The sequence below is a fragment of the Rhincodon typus genome, chromosome 22, assembly GCF_021869965.1.
Source record: "Rhincodon typus isolate 14 chromosome 22, sRhiTyp1.1, whole genome shotgun sequence".
In the NCBI taxonomy this organism is placed as follows: Eukaryota; Metazoa; Chordata; class Chondrichthyes; order Orectolobiformes; family Rhincodontidae; genus Rhincodon; species Rhincodon typus.
Genome location: NC_063353.1, coordinates 15,792,934 through 15,815,333, shown reverse-complemented (window position 1 = coordinate 15,815,333; position 22,400 = coordinate 15,792,934). Strand labels below are relative to the sequence as shown.

At 38.8% G+C, this 22,400-nt stretch overlaps 1 protein-coding gene across 1 annotated transcript in view; it reads right to left on the bottom strand.

Moving 5' to 3' along the window:
* Positions 1 to 20,470, bottom strand: part of LOC109912410 (mucin-2-like) — a 29,920-nt gene extending 9,450 nt beyond the window's left edge. Inside the window, exons 1-15 of the mRNA XM_048610578.1 lie at positions 20,415 to 20,470; positions 20,152 to 20,270; positions 19,469 to 19,528; positions 18,603 to 18,662; positions 17,273 to 17,332; positions 15,945 to 16,004; positions 14,659 to 14,718; positions 14,102 to 14,161; positions 8,675 to 8,707; positions 7,751 to 8,130; positions 6,105 to 6,276; positions 5,761 to 5,990; positions 5,096 to 5,279; positions 3,460 to 3,673; positions 1,597 to 1,775 (exon numbers count right to left, since the gene is read on the bottom strand). Of these exons, the coding sequence (XP_048466535.1) occupies positions 1,597 to 1,775; positions 3,460 to 3,673; positions 5,096 to 5,279; positions 5,761 to 5,990; positions 6,105 to 6,276; positions 7,751 to 8,130; positions 8,675 to 8,707; positions 14,102 to 14,161; positions 14,659 to 14,718; positions 15,945 to 16,004; positions 17,273 to 17,332; positions 18,603 to 18,662; positions 19,469 to 19,528; positions 20,152 to 20,270; positions 20,415 to 20,470 (1,927 nt within the window). The remainder of the gene's footprint in view (positions 1 to 1,596; positions 1,776 to 3,459; positions 3,674 to 5,095; positions 5,280 to 5,760; positions 5,991 to 6,104; positions 6,277 to 7,750; positions 8,131 to 8,674; positions 8,708 to 14,101; positions 14,162 to 14,658; positions 14,719 to 15,944; positions 16,005 to 17,272; positions 17,333 to 18,602; positions 18,663 to 19,468; positions 19,529 to 20,151; positions 20,271 to 20,414) is intronic.
* Positions 20,471 to 22,400: the final 1,930 nt, after the last annotated feature.

Sequence of the window (22,400 nt, the reverse complement as noted above, 5' to 3'; positions counted from 1 at the left end):
GACCAGCAGCTTGCTGTAGTGGGTCACCCTGTTTCTGGGGAGCTCAAGGTGGGGAAACACTACGGTAATGGTAATGTTATTGCACTGGTAATTCAGAGGCCCTGCAGGCAGACGTCTTATGCCTAGCTTCAAACCAAAAGCTGTTAAAATCCCATCAACTCTCAGTAATTCTGACACCATGGGTAGTGTTTAATTGAACCAACTCATTCTGATTATCCCAGGACTCCACAATTTACTTGCTCAGGGATTAATACGGAGCAGTATGATTTTCCTGGGCCTTCCAAAGGCTGCCTAAAAGCCCTGCTGGAGGTTGTTTGTCATTCAATCTCACAATGCCTGATTAAGGAAACCTGGGATGGGCAAAATGGGGTTCCTGAAAGCCATGCCTCTGCCATTATGTCTGCACCTGCTCTGCCCTTCTGTCTCATGACCCCTGTCTACAACTCTCATTACACCCTCACTCAATTTTGGCCTTGGGGGTTCTTCACTGCGCTTGAGCTGTGCATTTTCAGCAATGATACCATTCACCTTGATGTTGACTGCAATGAGAAGTGAATGAGAGGCAGCTCTTGTCTGGTGGATACTCCATCCTCAGTAACCTGGATCCCAGGGCCAGTCAGACAGCAGCTTGTAAGTTTCTGCTATGCACATAGTGCTGTTGGGCCTCCCCCATGTAATTGAAGGGTGTTCTCCACAGGTTCTCCAACCAGTGGGCAAATCACCTAGCAGCCCTTATTCATCCTTCCCCCAAGGTTTCTTACATTGTATAAATTGACCATTCCCTCATGTTCGCGACTGCAACAGACCTCCTCATCAAACTCCTCCCCACCCCTGGGGTTTTCAGGTGCTCCCGTTGACTTTACTGTGGACTACGCCTTCAGACTTTCTAACATGCTAGCTGCTGATTCCATTTGCTTGATGTGTGACTGTGCCAAATGCCACTGCATGGCCAGTAGGCACAGGAGGAATATGCACTCTGACAGAGCAAGGGAGCAGCCCTAGTGAACAGCCAAGTCCCCCACTCTGGACTGGTGGAGGTCTATCCTTGTGCTGTTACTGTACACCATGCAGCCGTACAATGTTGTTGCCCTGCTGGAGAAGTCTGTCTTTGCAAGGCACACTGCCAGGGCATTGGATAGATGTCAGGTGCCAGCAATGGCTCCCTGAAAGTGCTGCTGTCTGTGGTGGAAGGGTATGTGTGGCTGGTTCTTGTGGCAGCGTTTGTGGGCAAGATGGGGGACATTGGGAGGAGGCAGCTAGCTGAACTGGACAAGAACCCACTCTGGATTCCATGTTGGGTTTTTCAGACAGCTAACTCGTTCGATGAGTTCAGTAGGATCTCAACTGGAATATTAAGGCAGCGCGTTATGCTCTAAACAGGAATATTAACAAATGTTAATAATTGGCAGTTGCCAACTAACTGCTGATTGGAGAAAATCCAGCCATGGCACTTATGAAAAGTGTCCAAGATGGAGGGAAATGATCCTGGTGCAAAAATGCTTCTTGCCCAATTCTACCACAGTCCATGTCCCTTAGACCTCTAGAAGATACTGCCCATATATTAAAACTTAAGTCTCAAAGGTTCATAGCACTCACAGCATAATCCATTTGTCGAGGCTCTCCAGTCAACACAAGTCCCAGCTGCATTACAAATCGCGGCCGCAGCTTCCACACCAGAACATTCCAACTCTGTCGAATTAACTGCACAGTGGTCGTTCTGACATGCCTTGATATACTTTGTAAGATCTTGCCTATTTCTGCAATGTCTGAATGAACTGTAGAAGAGGAATGTAAAACCATTTAAATGCTGGTAACATGACAAAAGCCAAAATAAACTCTCACCTATGAAAGCTTCAGAGCTTTATTATAAGCAGCAAATTGCCCTACAATGGAACAGCATCTAAAATTGCTTCCTGTGTTATTTCACAGACATTGGACTATATCTGAAAGGATTAATGCCTGCAATTGAGCAACTGTACAAGTTTACAACTTTTTTTGACACATTGATGTACATCTGATTTCTAAAGCTTAATTTCAAATAATTTGTACAATTTGTTTTATATTTATGTTATAAGTATTAGTCAATGATATTTAAGAGAATTATCAAGGGAACGTCTGGAATAACATGTTGAACCCATCATACAAGCAGTTGAACAAGGCACACAGTTTATGTCTGTTCAAAATAACAAGGCTGTTCCAAAACAAATACAATTATCCAGGTTTTGATGCCACTAACTTGCACAGCATTTCAACTTTTTCTTTCAAATTCCCCTGACACGTGCACAGCTTAATAACTCCTAAAACTACAATCAGATAGAGCTACTTCATTTATATTACTGTTGTTAACATCAAAATGACATTATCTAAAGTGAATAGAAATGCATTTTAAGTTGGTGCACATCAATGATACTCCTTAAATACTCTTCCATCCTTTAATGCATCATGAGAAACATTAGATGCCTCTCTCAAATGTATGGAAACAGCAAACAAGTTACAAAAGGAAAGCAGTAGCTGACATCCTTGAAGCCATATTTGCAAAGAAGCATTCAGAAATGCGCAAGTCATTTCTATTGCCTTTCAAAAACAGAGCTGGTTAAAAAGTGGATAAGTACCACAATGAAATTCTTTCACATTTTCTAACTGGCCAGATCCAATCATAAAAACTACACAATACAGTTTAAAATGCTTGGACAAGATAAAAGGTATGACTAGACTTTTTGCAAAGAGAAAAACTAGTACCCGCTGGGGGATACAAACTTCAAAGCAGATCATGTGTAAATAAGCAGTGGGACAATGGGTGTTATTTTGTCAGTGATAGGAAAGTTTGAGGTAAAAATGGCCATTGGTATGACAGGAAGAAGAAGCAGAGGCTGCCTCCATGTTAAGATACTCTTGAAGAGAGAGTACATTATTTGTTTATCATTTTCCTGAGACCAGGTGTACAACTGCCAGCAACTGGGGGCCAGTGGGGATGGTGCATCTTCCTTAACAGTGCTGCAAGCCAAAAAGATGTTCAGTTGGCCCTCTTAAGTAAGTGATCGAGGAGCCGTAGTGAAGGATCCCATTCCTACCAGGGTTCTGGTGGGAGAACACTTGAATTTATCTGAGTGTTTCTACATGACGTCTTGCCATCACAACCTATGCCTAAAATGCCAGCAAGGGTGGGCGATGATGATGGGATAATTGATGAATTCATTCTTTAACTGGCCGCCTGCATTCTGGTCACCAGGTTGCAACAAAGCACAAGTTCCTGCCTTTGGTAATATCGATGGGCTCACCTCCCGATATCTTCAGCCAAACTTTTACAGCCCAGGGCATTTTCACTAGGCTGCTAAAAACAAGCCTTATGCATATCCTGTTGGCTATATAAAACATAGATTTAAAACAAAAATCTGTAAATTGAATAAGGGTAGATTTAGTCACTTATTTTCAATGAAATGACACAAAAAAAGTACTTACTCTCCTGATATAATATCACACACTGTTTTCCCATATACACACGGAAGGGGAGTCGGAGGTGCTTCACAAGGCACTTTTGTAGGAGCTGCTGCACAATATGCTTTATTGGGATTATTAACTTTCCAGTCAAGTGCAGTTTTGTCACAGCAGTCAAGCGGCTCTAAATTTCCATTCCTTCTTGTACATTCATCCTTTATATTTCTAGAACAAGAACCTGTGAAGTGGAAATATCTTGCATCAATAAATATATTATTTTGCTCTTTTTGCACAAAATTCATGTCTTAAACATGAATTATAATTATAAAACCTTAAAGTCTAAACTCTACGTACTCAAAAACTTAAGATATGTGTTTTCTGCGATGATACAAGAATGGTTTAGAAGATCGCTGGAAGCTGACAAGTGGTTTAATAGCATGAAAATCACACACTTATTAAGTTTCATCCAATGTGTTTAATTATGTAATAAATAAACTATAAATAATATTTATCATTCCTGAAGGTGTACAACTATGACCCTAGCCTAGTACAGGACTTGATGAGAAAATCTAAAACATGATATGGCATTGAAATAAAAACAAGGTACAATAGATGCTGGAGATCTATATTAGAACAGAAAGAGAAACTTAAAAGGTTATACAGAGAGAGAGAGAGATGTGGAAAGGGAAACAGGGCTAACATCCAATATGACCTTTTTTTGGAAATGATGATTTTGAATTGTCCCATTTGCTTTCCAAACTGCAATCCATTAAATTAATACCATAATTGTTGCAGCTTATTGATATAGGGCCATCTTCAGCCTTCCTTTTCTGTCCATAGTCCTTGAATACATTGTCGCTTCGTAGGTCTAGTCCCATCATTTTTGGAACTCGTAATTTGAAGCCTACCAGTCAGGTTTCATGCTCTGCCACATGACCAGCATTCCATGCTGGTCTCCCATGATCAAATCTCCATGAACTTAAAGTTAATTAAACTTCTGGTGCTGCTGTTTTGCACCAAATTCTGTTCAACAGCCATCACTGTGCTCATCGACTAAGACTCCCAATTAAACAGTATCTTCTGGTGAAAATTTTCTGTTCTGTTTTAAAATCCCTTCATGAGCTCACCCACAATCACTGTCCTCTCCCCTGGATATGAAGGCCTCCAAAATATTTGTGCTTATTCAAATTTGACCGCTTGTTGATCTGTGAGCCATTGCTGGCCGTGGCTTCACTAGTTATTTCCCCATTCGCATCTTCCCCTCTCTTTCTTCCTTTAAACTACCTTAAAAACAACCATAATAAATCAAAGAACTATGGACACTGAAGACCTGAAACAAGCAAAAGCAGAAATTATTGGAGAAACTCAGCTGGTGTGACAGCAGCTATGGAGAGAAGACAAAATTAACATTTTGACTCCAATGACCTTAGGCTGCCAGACCTGCGGAGTTTCGTTAGCAATTTCTGTTTTTGTTTGTTCTTTTAAAAACTGCTACTTTGGTCAAGGTTTTTTGGTCATTCAACCCAATATCTGTCTATGTGGTTTGGTGCCATACTGTGTTTTGTAATGCTGATGTGAAATGCCTTGGAACGTCTCTTAACTTCAAAGACCTAATTTAAAGAAAGGTTGTTACCACAGTAACAGTAACACATAAACATACCACATTGTCCTTGGGTATTATCTAAGAAGTACTGTTCCGGCACACTAATCCTGAAGCTGTTATTGATACCAATGATTGTGGTTCGAATAGCAGGAATATAAATGGTAACTTTGTTGTAATTTTTTGTGAAGTTAAATTCTTTTCCATGATATGGAAAGTTCACTTCTATTCCATTGACAGATACCTTTAAGAGAATTAACGAGAAAACTGATTTTAAAAAAATCATTTGACAACTCTATTCTCAAGGAACGTATTACCAAATCATGCAATGGAAATGATCATAAGAAAATTTTGAAGGCTAGTAATCAATATTTCTGAAGAAGGTAGCGAGTACAGTTTTAACTCGGCACCAATTTTTATTTAGTGAAGTTTGGTGCCAGTTCTAAACTCAACTGCTAGAGCAAAACCAAAAAAGCTAAGGTAAAAATATTTGTTATTCAAGCTGTCCAAATGATATTATCTGCAACCTCCGCTTTAAAGCTAACAATTGAGAGAAACTTCACCTGGGCTGGATATGAACACAATTCTAAGAATTCATCACTGCATTAATCTCTTCACAAAACAATGTTTATTTAACTATAGAATAAAGAAATAAGACGCTGATATTGATATTGACTGATTACTGAAATATTACACAGTACATATGAACACACATTAATACTTACCGAAGGTTTCTGAGTTGAAAAATAGATGACATATCCATTGTAGTTAATGATGAGTGTTTTGGGGCAGGACACTAAACTTTGTGGAGCACAATCATAATTATCAAGTATCACAGAGAAATTGTATCTTGGAACTTTTTCTTGTACAAGAACATATGTACAATTTCGAAAGAAGTTATAGTACAGCCCATCAAAGGTACGATAATGTCTGTTCCCCCATAGTTGACAGTTACCTAAAATTAAAAAGAAAATATTATTTAGATTCAGATAAAATGATGTGATGGGAATATGATTTCTAAATAGAATTTAATAATCAATGAATTTGAATCAATCAAAAAGCTACCTACAGTCACAGTCCCATGTTGAACAGCAGCCACCTTTAGTTGGGAGACTTTTGGGTTCTAAGCCACTATAACATGTAGGTTTCACAGGGACTGAACAAGGAACCTTCGTAATTTCATATGTTTGTGCTATAACACAAGTAATGGTCTCACAGTTCTGTTGCCACGTTTCATTGCACTAGGATAGAGTAACAAGTAAATTAATACATGAACAAATATCTAAACAGTTGAACCGTTCTGATATTATTTCCACATTATTGAGGATAAAAAGAAACAACTTTCTCTCTTTATGGTTTGAGTGCTCAGCTATAAAAATTTCACAGAAGCCACAGCATCATATCAGTTAGGTTGCTCAAATTCCTAATTTCTGCTTCTTATGAAGTCATTCTTGAAATACAAGCACTATTTGCATATTATTATTTGGGATTTTCTAAAAACAGCAAAATGAAGTGTAAAATGAAAATCAAATATGTTGGGAAGTTTGTACCTCTGTACTGCCTTTAACAATCTAGGAAAGTGATGTGCATTAGAAGCTCAAGTAAAAAAAAATGTTTGTTCTGTTCACCAGCTTAGCCCTGTTAACCCCTCAGTAATGGAAGGGTTGATTGTGAAGGGTGGCACAGAAGCAAGGTGAAAGATTTGAGCTAGCATTGGGGGACAGAGAGTTTCAGCTTCAGGGACAAGGATCACCTCAAAAAAAAGTATAAATACAGTTATGAAATAGTCAAGATTTGTTAGAGGAAGTGGGCATCGAAGTGGCATTACTTTCATCACTGCAAATGATTCATTCCAAAGACATCAAGTGTCAGCCATAAGTTGAATATGTATAGTACATTTAATCTAAGAAATAGCACCAAGGTTCTTCACTTGAGGTATGTAATCAGACAAAAGTGGTCATCCTAATGAGATAGGTTTAATACTAACTTAATTAAAGGTGTGGGCTTAAGTGACTCTCTTAAGTGAGTGACAAGGATGCAATTCCAGAACATAGGATCCAGTCAGCTGAAGGTGGAGTTCCTCATGATCAGGTGAAGGGAGTATGGCTAAGAGCCCAGAACTGGAGGAATGTGAAGTTTGCAAATTGACATAGGGCTGGAAGAGTTTGCAGAGAGAGAAAGAAGTGTGTGTCAGGGAGGAACATTATGACGATTATGAGAATTTTATCACTGAGGCACAGGTCAAGCAAAAGTCAATGCACAGTTAGCATTACAGGAGTGTTGGGGAGCAGGACTTGTTGTGAGGTGGGTATGGGAAAGTGAGATTTAGATGAGCTCAGGTTTTTGGAAAGTGTAAAGCGGTACGTCCATCAGGATAATGTTGAAATAGACAGTATTGTAGTAAAAAAAAACGAATGAGAGTTTCCACAACCAAATGGAAGCAGAGACATAGCAAATGATGTTATAAAAGCAGTAATTAATGATCTGGATTATGGAGAAGAAATGGTTTTAGAACCTTAGTGGAGGTCAAAATAGACGTGGAGGATGTGAACTATCTGGTTCAGTCTGAGGTGGTGGTGAGGGAGAGACATGGAATATGCATGCAACGGCGAGTTGCTGTGAGAAATAATGGGATCCATTTACTATAACTATAATGTTTTAAGTATTATTTAACACAGCATTAAACCAATTAGAAATGAATCGCAACTTGATTACCTTCCTTGGTGGGTCTGAATTACAGTAACATTTTTCAGGTGTAGTAGTTCTGGAGACAGACGTTGTTGTGGTTGGAAGTGTTGTTGTTTCAAATGGTTCACAGCAAACTCTAATTCTATAGTCCAAACATGTAAGGGCGCCACTAGCTGGTCTGTGGCATATCAATCCGCTGTCTAAATCACATGTTACTGTATCATTGGTTTTACTAATTGGATACCCAGGAAACTTGAGAGCTTCACATTGAATATTTGTAATCTTGTTCCCATAAGATTGACACACGGTATCTCGAATTGGATCTAATGGTTCTTTATCATGCGTTTGCTCAACAGATGGTTTGTTGTTGTTAATCCACACAGACCATTTTCCATTGCAAGGAACCTCTGCAAAATAAAGCAACAGTCACCAATTAATATTGATATAAAATACTAATAATTGGCTATAGAATGTTCAATAGTATCAGCCAGAAAGCTATGAAATAACTGAAGCAGTTGGAGAAACTAAAATATTTTTGGTTATTTCCTTTAATTACTAATTTAACACCATGATTTTGTAGAGTGGTAATGGACTCCAATCAAAATGTCAACTCAACAGCATTGTCTTAAGGCTTCTCTTGGTGGTGTTTTAATGGTCTCCTCTCTTTCTTCCTGCGCTCGCTGTCGTACAAATCTTAGGCCAAGAACTTCCATTGGATTGGTCCAAGTCAATTGGCAAAATACATAATGGATTGCCTTTGTCTTAGAGGTTTTGAAGTGGGATTTAATCACATCTTCTTCTGAAGTGAGCGAGAGACTTCTGAACCAAGGCTGAGAACAAGTTTTCAGTGACCAGGAAATTAAGTGAAATTATACTCTGGTTTTATATTAGTTACTGTGTTTAATGTAAGAAAACATAACTCATCAGTTGTAGATGTGGCAGTAGACCTACCTGTGGTTGTTTTCACTGTTGTAGTTGTTTCTTCTGAAAATAAATGCAGTCACAATTAAAACATGCAACGTGAAATAAGACAGTTTAGAAAGAGAGAGACTTCACAGCTGGGAATACACATATTTTAAAAGAAAGGTAATAAAAGAAAATTAAACAGATGGGCTTGAGAAACAATGCTACAGTTGTCCAGTCAATATCCTGCCATGATAAAGCTTGTATATTCCATGTGCAAAATGAAAACGCTCCCCATCAAATGACAGCGATTGTGAAAGATCTAAGTCGAGACACCAGCCCAAATATTCTGAAGACTGGCAATGACAGGCAGATTCACTCAGTCCTGTTTTTCTCTGTTACTGCTGAACCCTGCAGTTCTAGCTGGGAATTCTGATCCTGCCTTCTTCAGAGATGCAGAGTGTAGCTGAAAACAGCAGTTATTTCATAGTCACAAAAACTGAAATTGCCGGAAAAGCTCAGCAGGTCTGGCAGCATCAATGGAAAGAAATCAGAGTTAACATTTCGAGTCCAGTGGCCCTTCTTCAGAACAGTTCTGAAGAAGGGTCACTGGACCCGAGACCTTAACTCTGATTTCTCTCCACAGGTACTGCCAGGCCTGCTGAGCTTTTCCAGTAATTTCTGTTGTTGTTTCTGATTTCCAACTCCGCAGTTCTTTTGGTTCTTCTTTCATTACTTCAAAGTGTTGGATAATCAGCGGAATTCAAACTATCCACTGTATAGCAACAGTGTTCTGAAGAAGGGTCATATTAGACTTGAAACGTAACTCTGTTTATCTCCCCACAGATGTTGCCAGATAGTTCAGCATTTTCAGTGTTTGTTTCAGATTTCCAGCATCTGCTGTATATTTAAGTACACAACAGGCTTTTGCGAAAGATTATGGTTGGAAAGGACAGTTGCAAAGTGGAGACAAAATTGGCTGGGCAATTAGTAACGGAGCCTCATCGTCAATAGATTTTGTTTAAGACAAGAAGTTTTGTAGTGTGGCCAACGGGAGTAGTCACAGCAACTCATCCTTTGCCAGCTATAAATTAATGATATTGATCTGTGTATACAGTGAACAGTTTCAAAGATTTCACAAGGTACAAACTTGGAAGCATTATAAACTGTGAGGAGAAATCCAAAAGGACATAAACAAGTTGGTGGAGCGGACAGATAGGTTACAAATGTAGTTCAATGTGGAGAAGTGTGAGCTGATACATCTTGGTGGGTAGAATATGGGCAGACAATGTAAAACAAGGGGTACAATTCCTAAGTAGGTGCAGGAGTAGAGGAAGTTACACCAATATGTGAATAGATTATTGAAGGTGGCAGGACTGTTGGAGACAGTAGTTGGAAAAGCATACAGTATTCTGGGCCTTCTTAATAGAGCCATGAAGTGTGACAGCAAGAAGAATCAGCTGACTTTACACAAGAAACCTTTTAGACCTCAAATTTTTGTGTGCAGCTCTGGTTACCATACTATAGATTGGATGTGAATGCAGAGAGAATGCAGAAGAGATTTACTGGAATGGTTCTAATGATGAGAAAGTTCAGTTATGAGGACAGGACACTGAGATGGGGAACATTATCCTTGGAGAGAAGAAGGCTAAAAAGACATCTGATAAAAGTTTTCAAAATCCTGAGATATTGGCATAGACTAGATAGGGTGAAACTGTCCCCACTTGTTAAAGAATTGAACAAGGATGGGGACAGATTTAAAGTGATTTGTAAATGTATTAAATGTGGTGTTAGAAGAAACTTACAACATAATGATGAGTCAAATCTGGAAGTGTAGTGGAGGCAGGTTCAATTGAAATATAAGTATTCAAGAGGATGTCAGATGATAATTTAAATGAAAACAACATGCAAATATGTGGGAAAGGGTCAGGTACATATTACCAAATCATGATGCTTGTTTGAAATGTCCCTGTAGTCATGAAGGGCTGAATGGCCTTATTTTGTTCCATAATATTTCTGTGATGCTACATTTGGGAGAACAATCTACTCAGGAGAACAATTTACTCATCTTCAAAATAATTTGACAAGCATTTTTAAGCCCATCAGAGAGAACAGACAAAAGTTTGAATTAACCGTTTATCCAACATCCAACAACTCAGCCCCAGTGTTGTCATTTCTCTGTAGGACTTTATAAGATGTGACTAGATTTATTCCACAAAGTTCTGAATGGGGAATCCATTCCCAATATTTTAAATGAGACTGCGACTCATGAACTAAGACTAACAAAGGAATTTCCCTGACTTGGAGCTCACTGGATGTTTGCTTAAAATCATTGCTCAGGTTTAACGAAGGATGATATCACTCGCCTGTTGTAGAACTGGCAGTAGAACTAGCTATGGTGGTCGTCTCTGTTATTACTTCAGAAGAAAAACAAATGCAATTATAATCAGTACACCCAGCTTGAATCAAGACAGAACGGAAAGAGTTTCAACAGCAATCCTTAGGGTATACACAAATGAAAAGAGAATGCTTAAAATCTATTGCCACTGATGCCTAATCAGAAAATATCCTGCCAGATCATCATAATGCCAGATTGTGTAATCAACCTGGATCTCTCCTTGAAATGACTATCACTGAAAAATTGAGATACTGATTCCAGGTGCCATTTATGGTTTCACACTCTCTTTTCACGCTTAGAATTCAGTGGGTGCATTGGAAAATTAATGTAGATTCAATCCAGAACACAATGCCATTGTTAACAAAATGGTTTTTCCTGTAAGTTATTCAATAGCTGATAACCAAATTTACCATTGGAGAAATTTCCCATCCCTCAAGACATTTATTGCAAAATTCAATCAGGGTGGTCTTCTTCAATGACCATGTTAGTACTGAGGAGTTACTCCTATGCCCAACTTAGTTGTGTGATCTAATAACCCAGTTGAGATATGTCCCATTTTCAAAGACAGGAGAGATTGGTTTTAAGACCATTTTAAAAGACAAATGTAAACCCTAAGTTAGTGACCCAAAATATATTTTGTTTTATGCCAATAAAAACTTTCCTCTGGTTGGAATAGAATAATGTGCAGGAAAGCAAGGGAACAAACTATCATTGATGAGGAGCTAAAGCTACTATCAATTCACTTGTGTTTAAGGCCTTGTAATTTATAATGAAAGTCATCATTATTCACCAGTTGTGGAGCCAGTGGTTGAGCCAGTAGTTGTTGGTGACACTGTCGTGGTTAAATCACAAGATTTTGAGACAATTTTGAAAGAATGTTTATGAACATTCAAATTAAGAAAGTAAAGACTTCTGGCATGTCAATTTTTGAAAATAATTATGTCCGAAATTCAAACGCACTCAAAAACATACAGGCCAAATGCCTCAAAGATAGAAACATAACCACAGAACCATGGAAAAGTTACAGTTAAGTTTAGCCAGCCTGCGAACTCAATAAACTAGTTGCCCATTCTAATCCCACTTAACAGCACCTGGGCCAATGATTTGTTAGTGACAGCAATTCAGTTGTAGATTGATGTCTGTTTGAAATAGGTTGAGGGTTTCCATGTCAATCACCAAACGGGTTAGTGAATTTCAAACACCCAACACTCTCTGGGTTAAAAGGTTTTTCCTCATACCCCCTCTAATCCTTCAATAAAGCATTTTACATCCATGTCCCCTGGTAACTGATCTCTGCACTAGAGGAAACTGATCTTCTTTGTCCACTCTATCGCAGCCCCACATTATTTTGCACACTTCAATTGAGTTACTTCTCAAAAGCCTCTGTTTTAAGGAAAATAATGCTAAACTTTCCAATCTTTAATCCTACTGGCAATTTTCAAACAGTGACAATGTTGCTATAAATATCCTCTGTATTCTTTTTAGAGCCTTTTTGCCCCTCCTGTAACGTGGTGACCAGAAGTATATGTAATACTCCAGCTATAACCGAACTCGTGCATGAAATATTTCCAGGATTACATCCCTGTTGTTGTATTCAAAGCCTTACCCAAGGTAGGATAGCATCCTATTTACTTCAATTACCATCTTATTTATGTATGTTGAAGCTTTCAGGGACCAATAAGCATGCACTGCAAGATGCCTCACCTCCTTTGCCCAGCTTAATACCCTCCTTTATGTTGCTTTATTTTTTCTCCTCAAATTTATTACCTTACACTTCTCATGATTGAATTCTATTTGCTACTTTTATCATCTAGTCGACCAAACCATTGGTATCTTTCAGCTGTTAACAGCCAGTCTCTTCACTATCGACAACCTGGTCATTATTTGCAACTTGTGCAAATTACCCGATCAAGCCTTTCATATTTATGTCCACATCACTGATATTAATCACAAATAACAAGGGCCCCAACAATGAGCCTGTGGAAGATAATTGGAAACTGTTAGCTATTCTTAAAATCATCCATCAAGTACTACCCTTTGTTTAATGTCGCAGATCCAATAATGGATCCAATTGGCCACAATGCTCTGTATCCCATGGTCTTTAACTTTTTTTAAACAATCTGCCATGTTGAATCTTGTCAAATGCCTCACTAAAGTCCACATATGAAACATTCAGTGCACTACCCTTATCAATCTTCCTTGGTAATTCCACAGAAAAATTCAATTAGGTTAGTAAGACATTACATTTCCTGAACAAAACTGTGCTAGCTACCACTGGCTTAATCTGTAGCTCCTTAATTAACAGTTAATTCTATCTTTCAATATTGATTCCAGTAACTTGTCCACCACGGAGAGCATACTAATTGGCCTTTTCCTTTGTCCTTTCCCAAGCGCCCTTACTGAATACTGTTACAACATTGTAGATCTCCAGTCCTTTTGTCCTTGTCTTCATTGAGCGAGGATTAGATGATGACCCTCACAGCATCCACTATTACCTCCCTAGCTTCCTTTAACAGCCTAAGATTCAATTTATCCAGCTCTGCTGATTTATCAACCTATGGAAGTGAGACTCTTCAATGTTTCCTTCCTTGTTACACACGTTTTACCTAATATTTTACGAACTTCCACTTTCACTAGAACGTTTGTAACATTGTTTCATTTGTAGAGACATAGACAAGTCCATCCATATTTTCAGCGTCATTGACATTGCAAACATCAAACTGGTAAATGTGAATTCTCTGTGTTGACAATTCAAGTTAATGAATAATAAACAAGCACACAGCAGAGGAATGTGGCGAGAATGGTCTACAACCATGGATAGCCATTAATTGCAGACAAAGACGTAAATAAATCTCTGAACTAACAACCGACTCTTCAGACATAGTGTTTACCATTCCCTGCAGGATGTCAATAAATCTAATGTACAAGGCTCCAGAAATGGACCTAATTCCAAAATTGTCTGAAGTGAAAATGTAATTCATAAACGAAGATTAACAAAGAAATTACTGTGACCAACAGCTCATTTAATTCTTGTTTAAAATAATTGCTCATGTTTAATAATAGAAGATCCCACTCACCAGTTGTGGAACTGGCAGTAGTACTTGGTGTGGTGGTAGTCTCTATTGTTGTTGTGGTTTCTTCAGAAGAAAACAAATGTCACGACAATTAATACACAAAATTTGAAACAGGATAGTACTGAAAGAACTTTAACAGCAGTCAACAGGGATACACAAAAGATCACAGAGAATGTGTAACAATAATTTAAAATGATGCCCACAGGTGCCTGATAAAAAAAATCCTGCCAGATCATAATTTGTGCAATCCAATTACACATTTCACCATGAAATGAGTGCCAGAATGGACGATTGGGATGCTGATACAACTCAACTATTTATGCTAGCACACTCTACTGACACTTTGAATTGAGAGGGTGCATTAAAGGATTAATGGAGATTTAGTCCTGAACACAATGCCATCCTCAACAAATGGGATCTTACTCTAAATTATTCAATAGCTGATCACTGGTCTTCCATCTGTTGACATTTTCCAAGAATCAATATATTAAATGCAAAACATAATCCTAATTATCACCGACACTAAATGCTCATGTTTAACAAAAGAAATCCTCACTCACCAGTTGTGGAACTGGCGGGAGTACTTGGTGGTGTCGTAGTCTCTGTGGTTGTAGTTGTTTCTTGAGAAGATAAGCAGATATCATGACAATCAATACACAAAGCTCGAATCAGGACAGTACTGAAACACTTTTAACAGCATTCAAAAGGGGAATATACAGTGGACCAGAGAATATGTAACAATAAATTTACAAATAGGCATGCTACTTCCTGAATGGAAATTATTCTGCCAGATCATAATTTGTGTAATCAACTTGCATATATCACCAGGTCTCCGTGAAGACAGTGTCATTGTAAAAGTTTGAGAGACAGATACAAGTCACCATTTATGCTAGTGCATCGTCTGACACTTAAACTTCAGAGGGTGCATTGAATGCTCAGTCCTGAAAACAATGCTATCCTCACCAAGTTCAATTTAACTCTCAATTAGTCAATTGGTGATCGTCAAGTCTCCCGTCTACTGACATTTTCCAAAAATCTCGCCATTTAGTGCACAATACATTCATACTTATCATTGACACTAATCATATTGGTGGCACAAGGGATAATATTATGCTCAATTTAATTCACAGATCTAATAGCTCTTTGGCGATAGCTTCTGTTCGCTATGCTCAGGGAGAATGTTGATATCAGCATAAAATTCGGAAATGTGCTTTCTCTGAATTGACAACTGAAAAACAATCCGTAAGAAGCAACCAGAAAACAGATTTCGGAGAAATGGCAACGACATATGCACTCAAAAGTACAGTTGCAGCATGGATACACTGTTCATTAGACAAAAAAAAAGAACATCGGGATTCAGAAGCTTTTGACTGAATTCTAAAAGATTGTTTCAGACGTCAATCAGTTTCTCAAACTTGTTGACGGGATTGGAGCCACTAATGAGCCCTTGGAGGTATTTTCCACACACCAGTAAAGGAGGGAATGATTTTGCAAACTTTAAATTAGTAAGTGTGGAATCTCTAAGCAGGCAATTCCAAACAAGGCATAATAAGCAAGCACCTAACAGAGCTGTGAGAAAGATTATCATTTATGGAAGAGCCAGACCCTGAAAAAACTGAAGTTGAACTTTCAACTAAGAGCCACTAACAACTCCGACACAGTGTTGTCCTTTGTCTGGGGCTGGATTTATTGCACAGGGTCTGGAGTGGGACCTGATCGTGACATTTTCTTAAATGAGAATGCAACTCGAGAAGCAAGCCTGACAAAGGAATTTCCCTCAGTAGGAGCTTATTGAATTGTTGTTGAAAATCATTGCTCATGTTTCGTGTTGGAAGATCTCACTCACCAGGTGTGGAACTGCCAGTAGTACTTGATGTGGTGGTTGTTTCAGTTGTTGTAGTAGTTTCTTCAAAAGACAAACAAACGTCATGCCAATCAATACACAAAGTTTGAATCAGGATAGCACTGAAACAGTTTTAGCAGCACTCGACGCGGCACATAAAGGAGCAAAGAACTTGTAAAGTAAAATAAATCAATGCCCACAAGTGCCTGATTTGAACATATCCTGCCAGATGATAATTTGTGCAGTCCAATTGCACATTTCATCAGTGCTCCATGAATAGAGCGTCACTGTGACCATCGAGACACTGACTCTACTCATTATTTAAGCTCACATATGCTCCTGACACTTTGAATTCAGACAGTGCATTGAAAGATGAACAGAGATTCAGTCCAGAACACTGTGCTATCCTGAAGGTTTGTACAACAGGTTCAGGATTTGTCCAGCACGTATGAGATTCTGGCCCAGCTGTGAGGGAAAGAGCAGGGCCTGTTTGGAATATGAGCAACGGACCACAGCACTGAGATACAGAGAGTCATTCAATTGTGAAGAGAAAAGGGAAATGTAGTTGTAATTGCTTTGTTAGCAGCATGGACACTGTGGTCTCTGGTCTGCCTGGTGCCAGTGTTCGTGGTATCACATCTGGTCTTAATAGGAACGAGTGTGGAAGGAGAAAGATCCAGTTGTCGTGGTAGCTACCTCAGACAGATTTAGAATGAGAACCAGGTTCTGCTTGATGTTTATGGTAAACTGGGCCTGAAGTGTTAAATCAGAATAAAAATGGCAATAATTTCTGGATTACGACCTTAGCAACGAGGGAATTGGCAAAGGGTGAATACAATGAATGAGGTAAACATGTGGCTTCAAGATTGGCATGGGAGAAGTGTGTTCAAATTCAGGCAAAATTGGCCCCGAGGCCTCTCTTCCAATGAGGTGGATTCCCCCTGAGTCACGCTGGTGGGTCACATAACTAGGATTGGATTACACCAATTAGAGGTTGGGAAGTGTTAATTTGCATTGAAAATTAGAAAATCAAAATTCAAGGAGAAGGTAGCAGAGGACATTCGTGATGGGGGTGACTGTTACCAGAAAAGCCAAAAAAGGGACAAAGTGTCTGAATCCCATATCGCTCCAAGGATTCATACAAGTTGAAGGAAACGTCAGAATACAGCACACATGAAATCTTCGTGTCTGAATGCTCGAAGCGAGACCTTGCAAACAATGAATTGAATTATGATTTCAGCTAACAGATTACACAGCAGATTTCATTTTATGATCTGACTGAATTGATTGCATATATGCTGGAATTGGAACCGAAAGAAATCCTCACTCACCAGGTGTGGAACTGGCAGTGGTACTTTGCGGTGTGGTAATCTCTGTTGTTGTAGTTGTTTCTTGAAAAGACAAACAGGTGTCATGACAATCAATACGCAAAGCTTGATTCAGGACATTTCTGAAAAACTGTTGACAGCATTCAACAAGGAATATGCATTGGACCAGAGAATATGTTACAATAATTAAAAAAATATGCACCCTACTTCCCATTGAGAAAATGTTTTCCGAGATCGTAATTTGTGCAATTGACAGGCACATTTTACCAGGTCATCGTGAAGACAGTGTTATTATGAAAGATTGCGACAATGATTCACGTCACCATTTAATCTAATGCAACTTCTGACACTTTAAATTCAGAGGATACATTGAAGGGAGAATGGAGATTTGTTCCTGAACACGATGCTAACCTCACCAAATTGGATTGAACTCTGAATTGGTCAATGGCTGATCACCTGGTCTGCCATCTACTGACATTTTCCAAGGATCATGATATTTAGGGCAGAATACAGTGACATTTATCACACCAATACCAACCATATTGGTGCCAAACAGGATAATATTATGTTCAATTTAATTCTCATGCCTAAGAATTCTTTGGAGATAGGTTCTGTTCAGTACGCTAGGGGAGAATGATTTTATGGTCTGTAAATTGGGAGATACTTTTTCTCTCAATTGACAATTCAAAATAGAGCATAAGAAACCAGCGCACAACAGATTGGCATGAATGGCTCTGGCTCACGAACTCAACTGTATAGTTGCAACATGGATACAAAGTTAGTTAAACAATAGAAACCCGACATCTGGAATCAGAAGCTTTTGACTGAATTCTGAAAGAATGTTTCAGGCCTTTCAACATGAATCATGTCGCTCAACCGTGATAATCTCTCCGGTGTGATGAGAAATAAAATTATCGTGAATTTAGTTCCTTGTTGTACTGAATCCATGGAGATATTTTCTGTTCAATATGAAAGCTGGGAATTATTTTGTAATCATCAAATTAGGAAGTGTGGAATGTATAAGCAGGCAGTTGAAAATGAGGTGAAATGAACAAGCACATAACAGACTTGTGAGAAAGGTTATCATTCATGGTATAGACAGACCCTGCAATAACCCAAGTTAACCTCGCAACCAGTAGACACCAAAACAACAGTCCTTTCTGTGTGGCTAGATTTATTGCACAGGGTCTGGAAGGGGATCTGTTGCCAACAGATTCATAAGTGAGAATGCAACTTGAGAACTAAAACTGGCCAAAGTATTCCTCTGAATAGCAGCTCATTGACTTTTTGTTGAAAATAATTGCTCGTGTTAATGATGGGAGATCTCACTCACCAGCTGTGGAACTGGCAGTTGTACTTCCTGTGGTGGTAGTCTCTGTTATTGTTGATGTTTCTGAGAAAGCAGAGAAATGTTACAACAATCAATGCACAAAGCTTAATCTGGACAGCACTGAAAGAGTATTATTAGCATTCAGCAGGGAATAATTAAAGCGATGTTAAAGGGCTCCCGATTAGAAGATGCAGTGCCAGATCATAATCCATGGAATCCAAATTTCACCAGCCTTCCATGAATAGAGTGTCATTGTGAAAGATTGAGACACAGATACAAGTCACCATTCACTCTACAGCAGCTTCTGACACTTTAAACTCAGAGGGTGCATTGACGGGAGAATGGAGATTCGGTCCTGAACACGATGCTTATCCTTACCAAATTGGATTGAACTCTGAAATAGTCAATTGTTGATCACCTGGTCTCACAAGTACTGACATTTTCCAAGAAAGATGCCATTTAGTGCAGAATACAATTATACATATCATTGGTACGAACTACGTTGTTGGTGCATGGGATAATATTATTTTCAATTTATTTCTAAGATCTGATAACAGTTTCGAAGTGTGTTCTGTTCACAATGCTGGGGAAGAATGGTGTTATGAAGTTTAGAAATGTGACTCAGAGATAGTAGGAACTGCCGATGCTGGAGAATCTGAGATAAAAGGTTTAGAGTTGGATGAACATAGCAGGCCAGGCAGCATCAAAGGAGCAGGAAAGCTGACGTTTTGGGGACCTGATGCCACCAGCTTCATAAGTGAGAATGCAACTTGAGAACTAAAACTGGCCAAAGTATTCCTCTGAGTAGCAGCTCATTGACTTTTTGTTGAAAATAATTGCTCGTGTTAATGATGGGAGATCTCACTCACCAGCTGTGGATCTGGCAGTAGTACTCCCTGTGGTGGTAGTCTCTGTTATTTTTGTTGTTTCTGAGAAGACAGAGAAACGTTACGACAATCAATGCACAAAGCTTAAGCAGGACGGTACTGAGAGAGTATTATCAGCATTGAACAGGGAATAATTAAAGCGATGTTAAAGAGTTCCTGATTAGAAGATGTAGTGCCTGATCATAATCCATGGACTCCTAATGCACATTTCACCAGCCTTCCTTGAATAGAGAGTCATTGAATATAGTTCCTTGGATTACTAAACCCTTGGAGATATTTTGTGTTCACCAATAAAGGAGGGAATGATTTTGCAAACATTAAGTTAATAAGTGTGAAATTTCTAAGCAGGCAATTCCAAACAAGGCATAATAAGCAATTATGTAACAGACCTGTGAGAAAGGTTCTCATTTCTGGAATGGGCAGACCCAGAAAAACTGAAGTTAACATTTCAACCAAGAGCCACTAACAACTCCGACACAGTGTTGTCCTTTGTCTGGGGCTGGATTTATTGCACAGGGTCTGGAGTGGGATCTAATTCTAATGTTTTCGTAATTGAGAATGCAACTTGAGATCTAAGATTTCCAAAGAAATTTCCCTGACGAGGAGCATATTGAATTTTTGTTGTGAATTACTGCTCATGTTTAATCAAAGAATTCCTCACTCACCAGGTGTGGAACTCGCAGTGGTACTGGTTGTGGTTGCAGTCTGTTTTGTTGAAGTCGTTCCTTGAGAAGACAAACAAATGTTACGACCATCAATACACAAAGCTTGAATCCGAACAGTACTGAAACAGTTTTAATAGCATTCAACAAGCAAAACACAATGGACCAGAGAAAGTGCTTCGATAGTTCAACATTATGCACCCTACTTCCTGATCAAAAAATATTCGGCCAGATCACAATTTGTGCAATTGAAATGCACATTTCACCAGGTCTCCGTGAACAGAGTGTCATTGAGAAAGATTGAGACATTGATACAAGTCATCATTTATGCTAGCACACCCTTCTGACAGTCAGAATTCAGAGAGTGCATTACAGGATTCATGGAGATTCAGTCCTGAACACAATGCTATCCTCGATAAATAGGATTTAACTCTGAATGCGTGAATGGCTGATCACCTGGTCTCCCATCTACTCGTATTTTTCAAGAATCAAGATGTTTTTTGGAGATACCTTCTGTTCACTAGGCTCGGGGAGAATGGTTTTGTGGAAATTAAAATTGGGAAGTGAGTTTTCTCTCAATTGGCAATTCAAATAAAGCATCAGAAACAAGCACACAAAAGATTTGCGAGAATGGCGGTGGGTCATGGATTCAAATGTACATTGTAGCATGGATACAATGTTGGTTAGATAACAGAGGGTCGACATCTGGAATCAGAAGCTTTTGACTCAATTCTAAAGGAATGTTTGTCTTTCAACATCAATCATGCTTGTTAACCTTGCTGAACACTTTGGGATAAAATTATATTGAATTAAGTTCCTTGTTATAATGAACCCCTGGGGACATTTTTATGATGAAAGGAGGGAATTATTTTCCAAACATCACAAGAGTACATGCAAAATCTCAAAACAGACAGTTCAAAATAAAGGATAATGAAGAAGCAGGTAACAGATTTGAGGGAAAGGTTATCACTGGTGGAATATCCAGACCCTGCAAAAATGCAAGTTACCCTCTCAGCCAAGAGCTACAAAGAGCTCAGCCATAGCGTGGTTCATTCTCTGTGGCCAGTTTTATTGCACAGGTTCTGGATGGGGTCTAGACACTAAAACTTTCAAAAGTGAGAATACAACTGGAGAACCAAGCCTGACAAAGAAATTACCCTGATCAGGAACTCATGAATTATTGTCGAAAATTATGTTGAAAATTGTTCAATGAAAGAAGTACTCAACCACCAGTTGTAGAGCTGGCAGGAGAACTACCTGTGGTGGTCATCTCTGATATAATTATGGTTCTTATTGACAAAAAAGAATTGTAATCACAAACCGTAGGCATAAACTGAAACAAGACGAATGAGAGAGATTCAACAGCATTTAGGAGGGAATGCACAAATGATAAGAGAATGTGCAAAAAAGTTCAAAACGTATGGCAGATATGCTCAATCAGTAAGAATTGTGCTAAATCATAATTCGAGGAAACCATCTGCATAATTCTCCTGCTCTCCATCACACGAGTGTTCCTGTGATAGGTCAAGAAACTGTTTCTGTTGCAATAGAATCAAGGGCAGTCGGACACAGATTGATGTGAGTTGCAAGTGTCAAGAATGAGGCAAGAAAATAAATATTTGAACATAATGACATAGTTTGCCACTGGATGTTGCAAACTCAAAGTGTGGTGCAACCAACTCGATTCTAGGCACCGATCTGCATTAGATGTTTCTTTGAATAGGAACAATGTGCGAGGCTGAGTGGAGTGGCAGGGCACATGTACTTTAAAAGCCAAATGGACTTTTAGACAAGAAGACAGTGTTTTACCTCTCAATAAAATCATCCAATGAAATGTGGATGCAACAAAATAATAGGATACCTACAATCCATATATTCAGTTATTCAATGACTGGTGTTTCTCATCAAATCCAGAGCTTCACTGCAGCTCATTACAAACATACAGATCAATGGTGCAGAGTGAAGAAATGCCATGGCATCTTAGACCTATGAGATAGTTTCACGGAATCATTTCATTACTTATTTGAAGCGTGCTGCATTCATTAGGAATGCAGACTCTGACCTCAAGGATGCTCATATAAAGAAGATCCCTGTTTCATGTTTGTTTATAAAAAAACTTCTTATCAAGATTTGGTGAAGAATTAAGACATCAATCATGGCCCTCTACCATGTCTTGACTCAGCATTTGTCAGAGAAATCAACACGATTTCATTGTCAAGAAGCTCAAGGTGATCCTTATGAGTAAGGCTTTG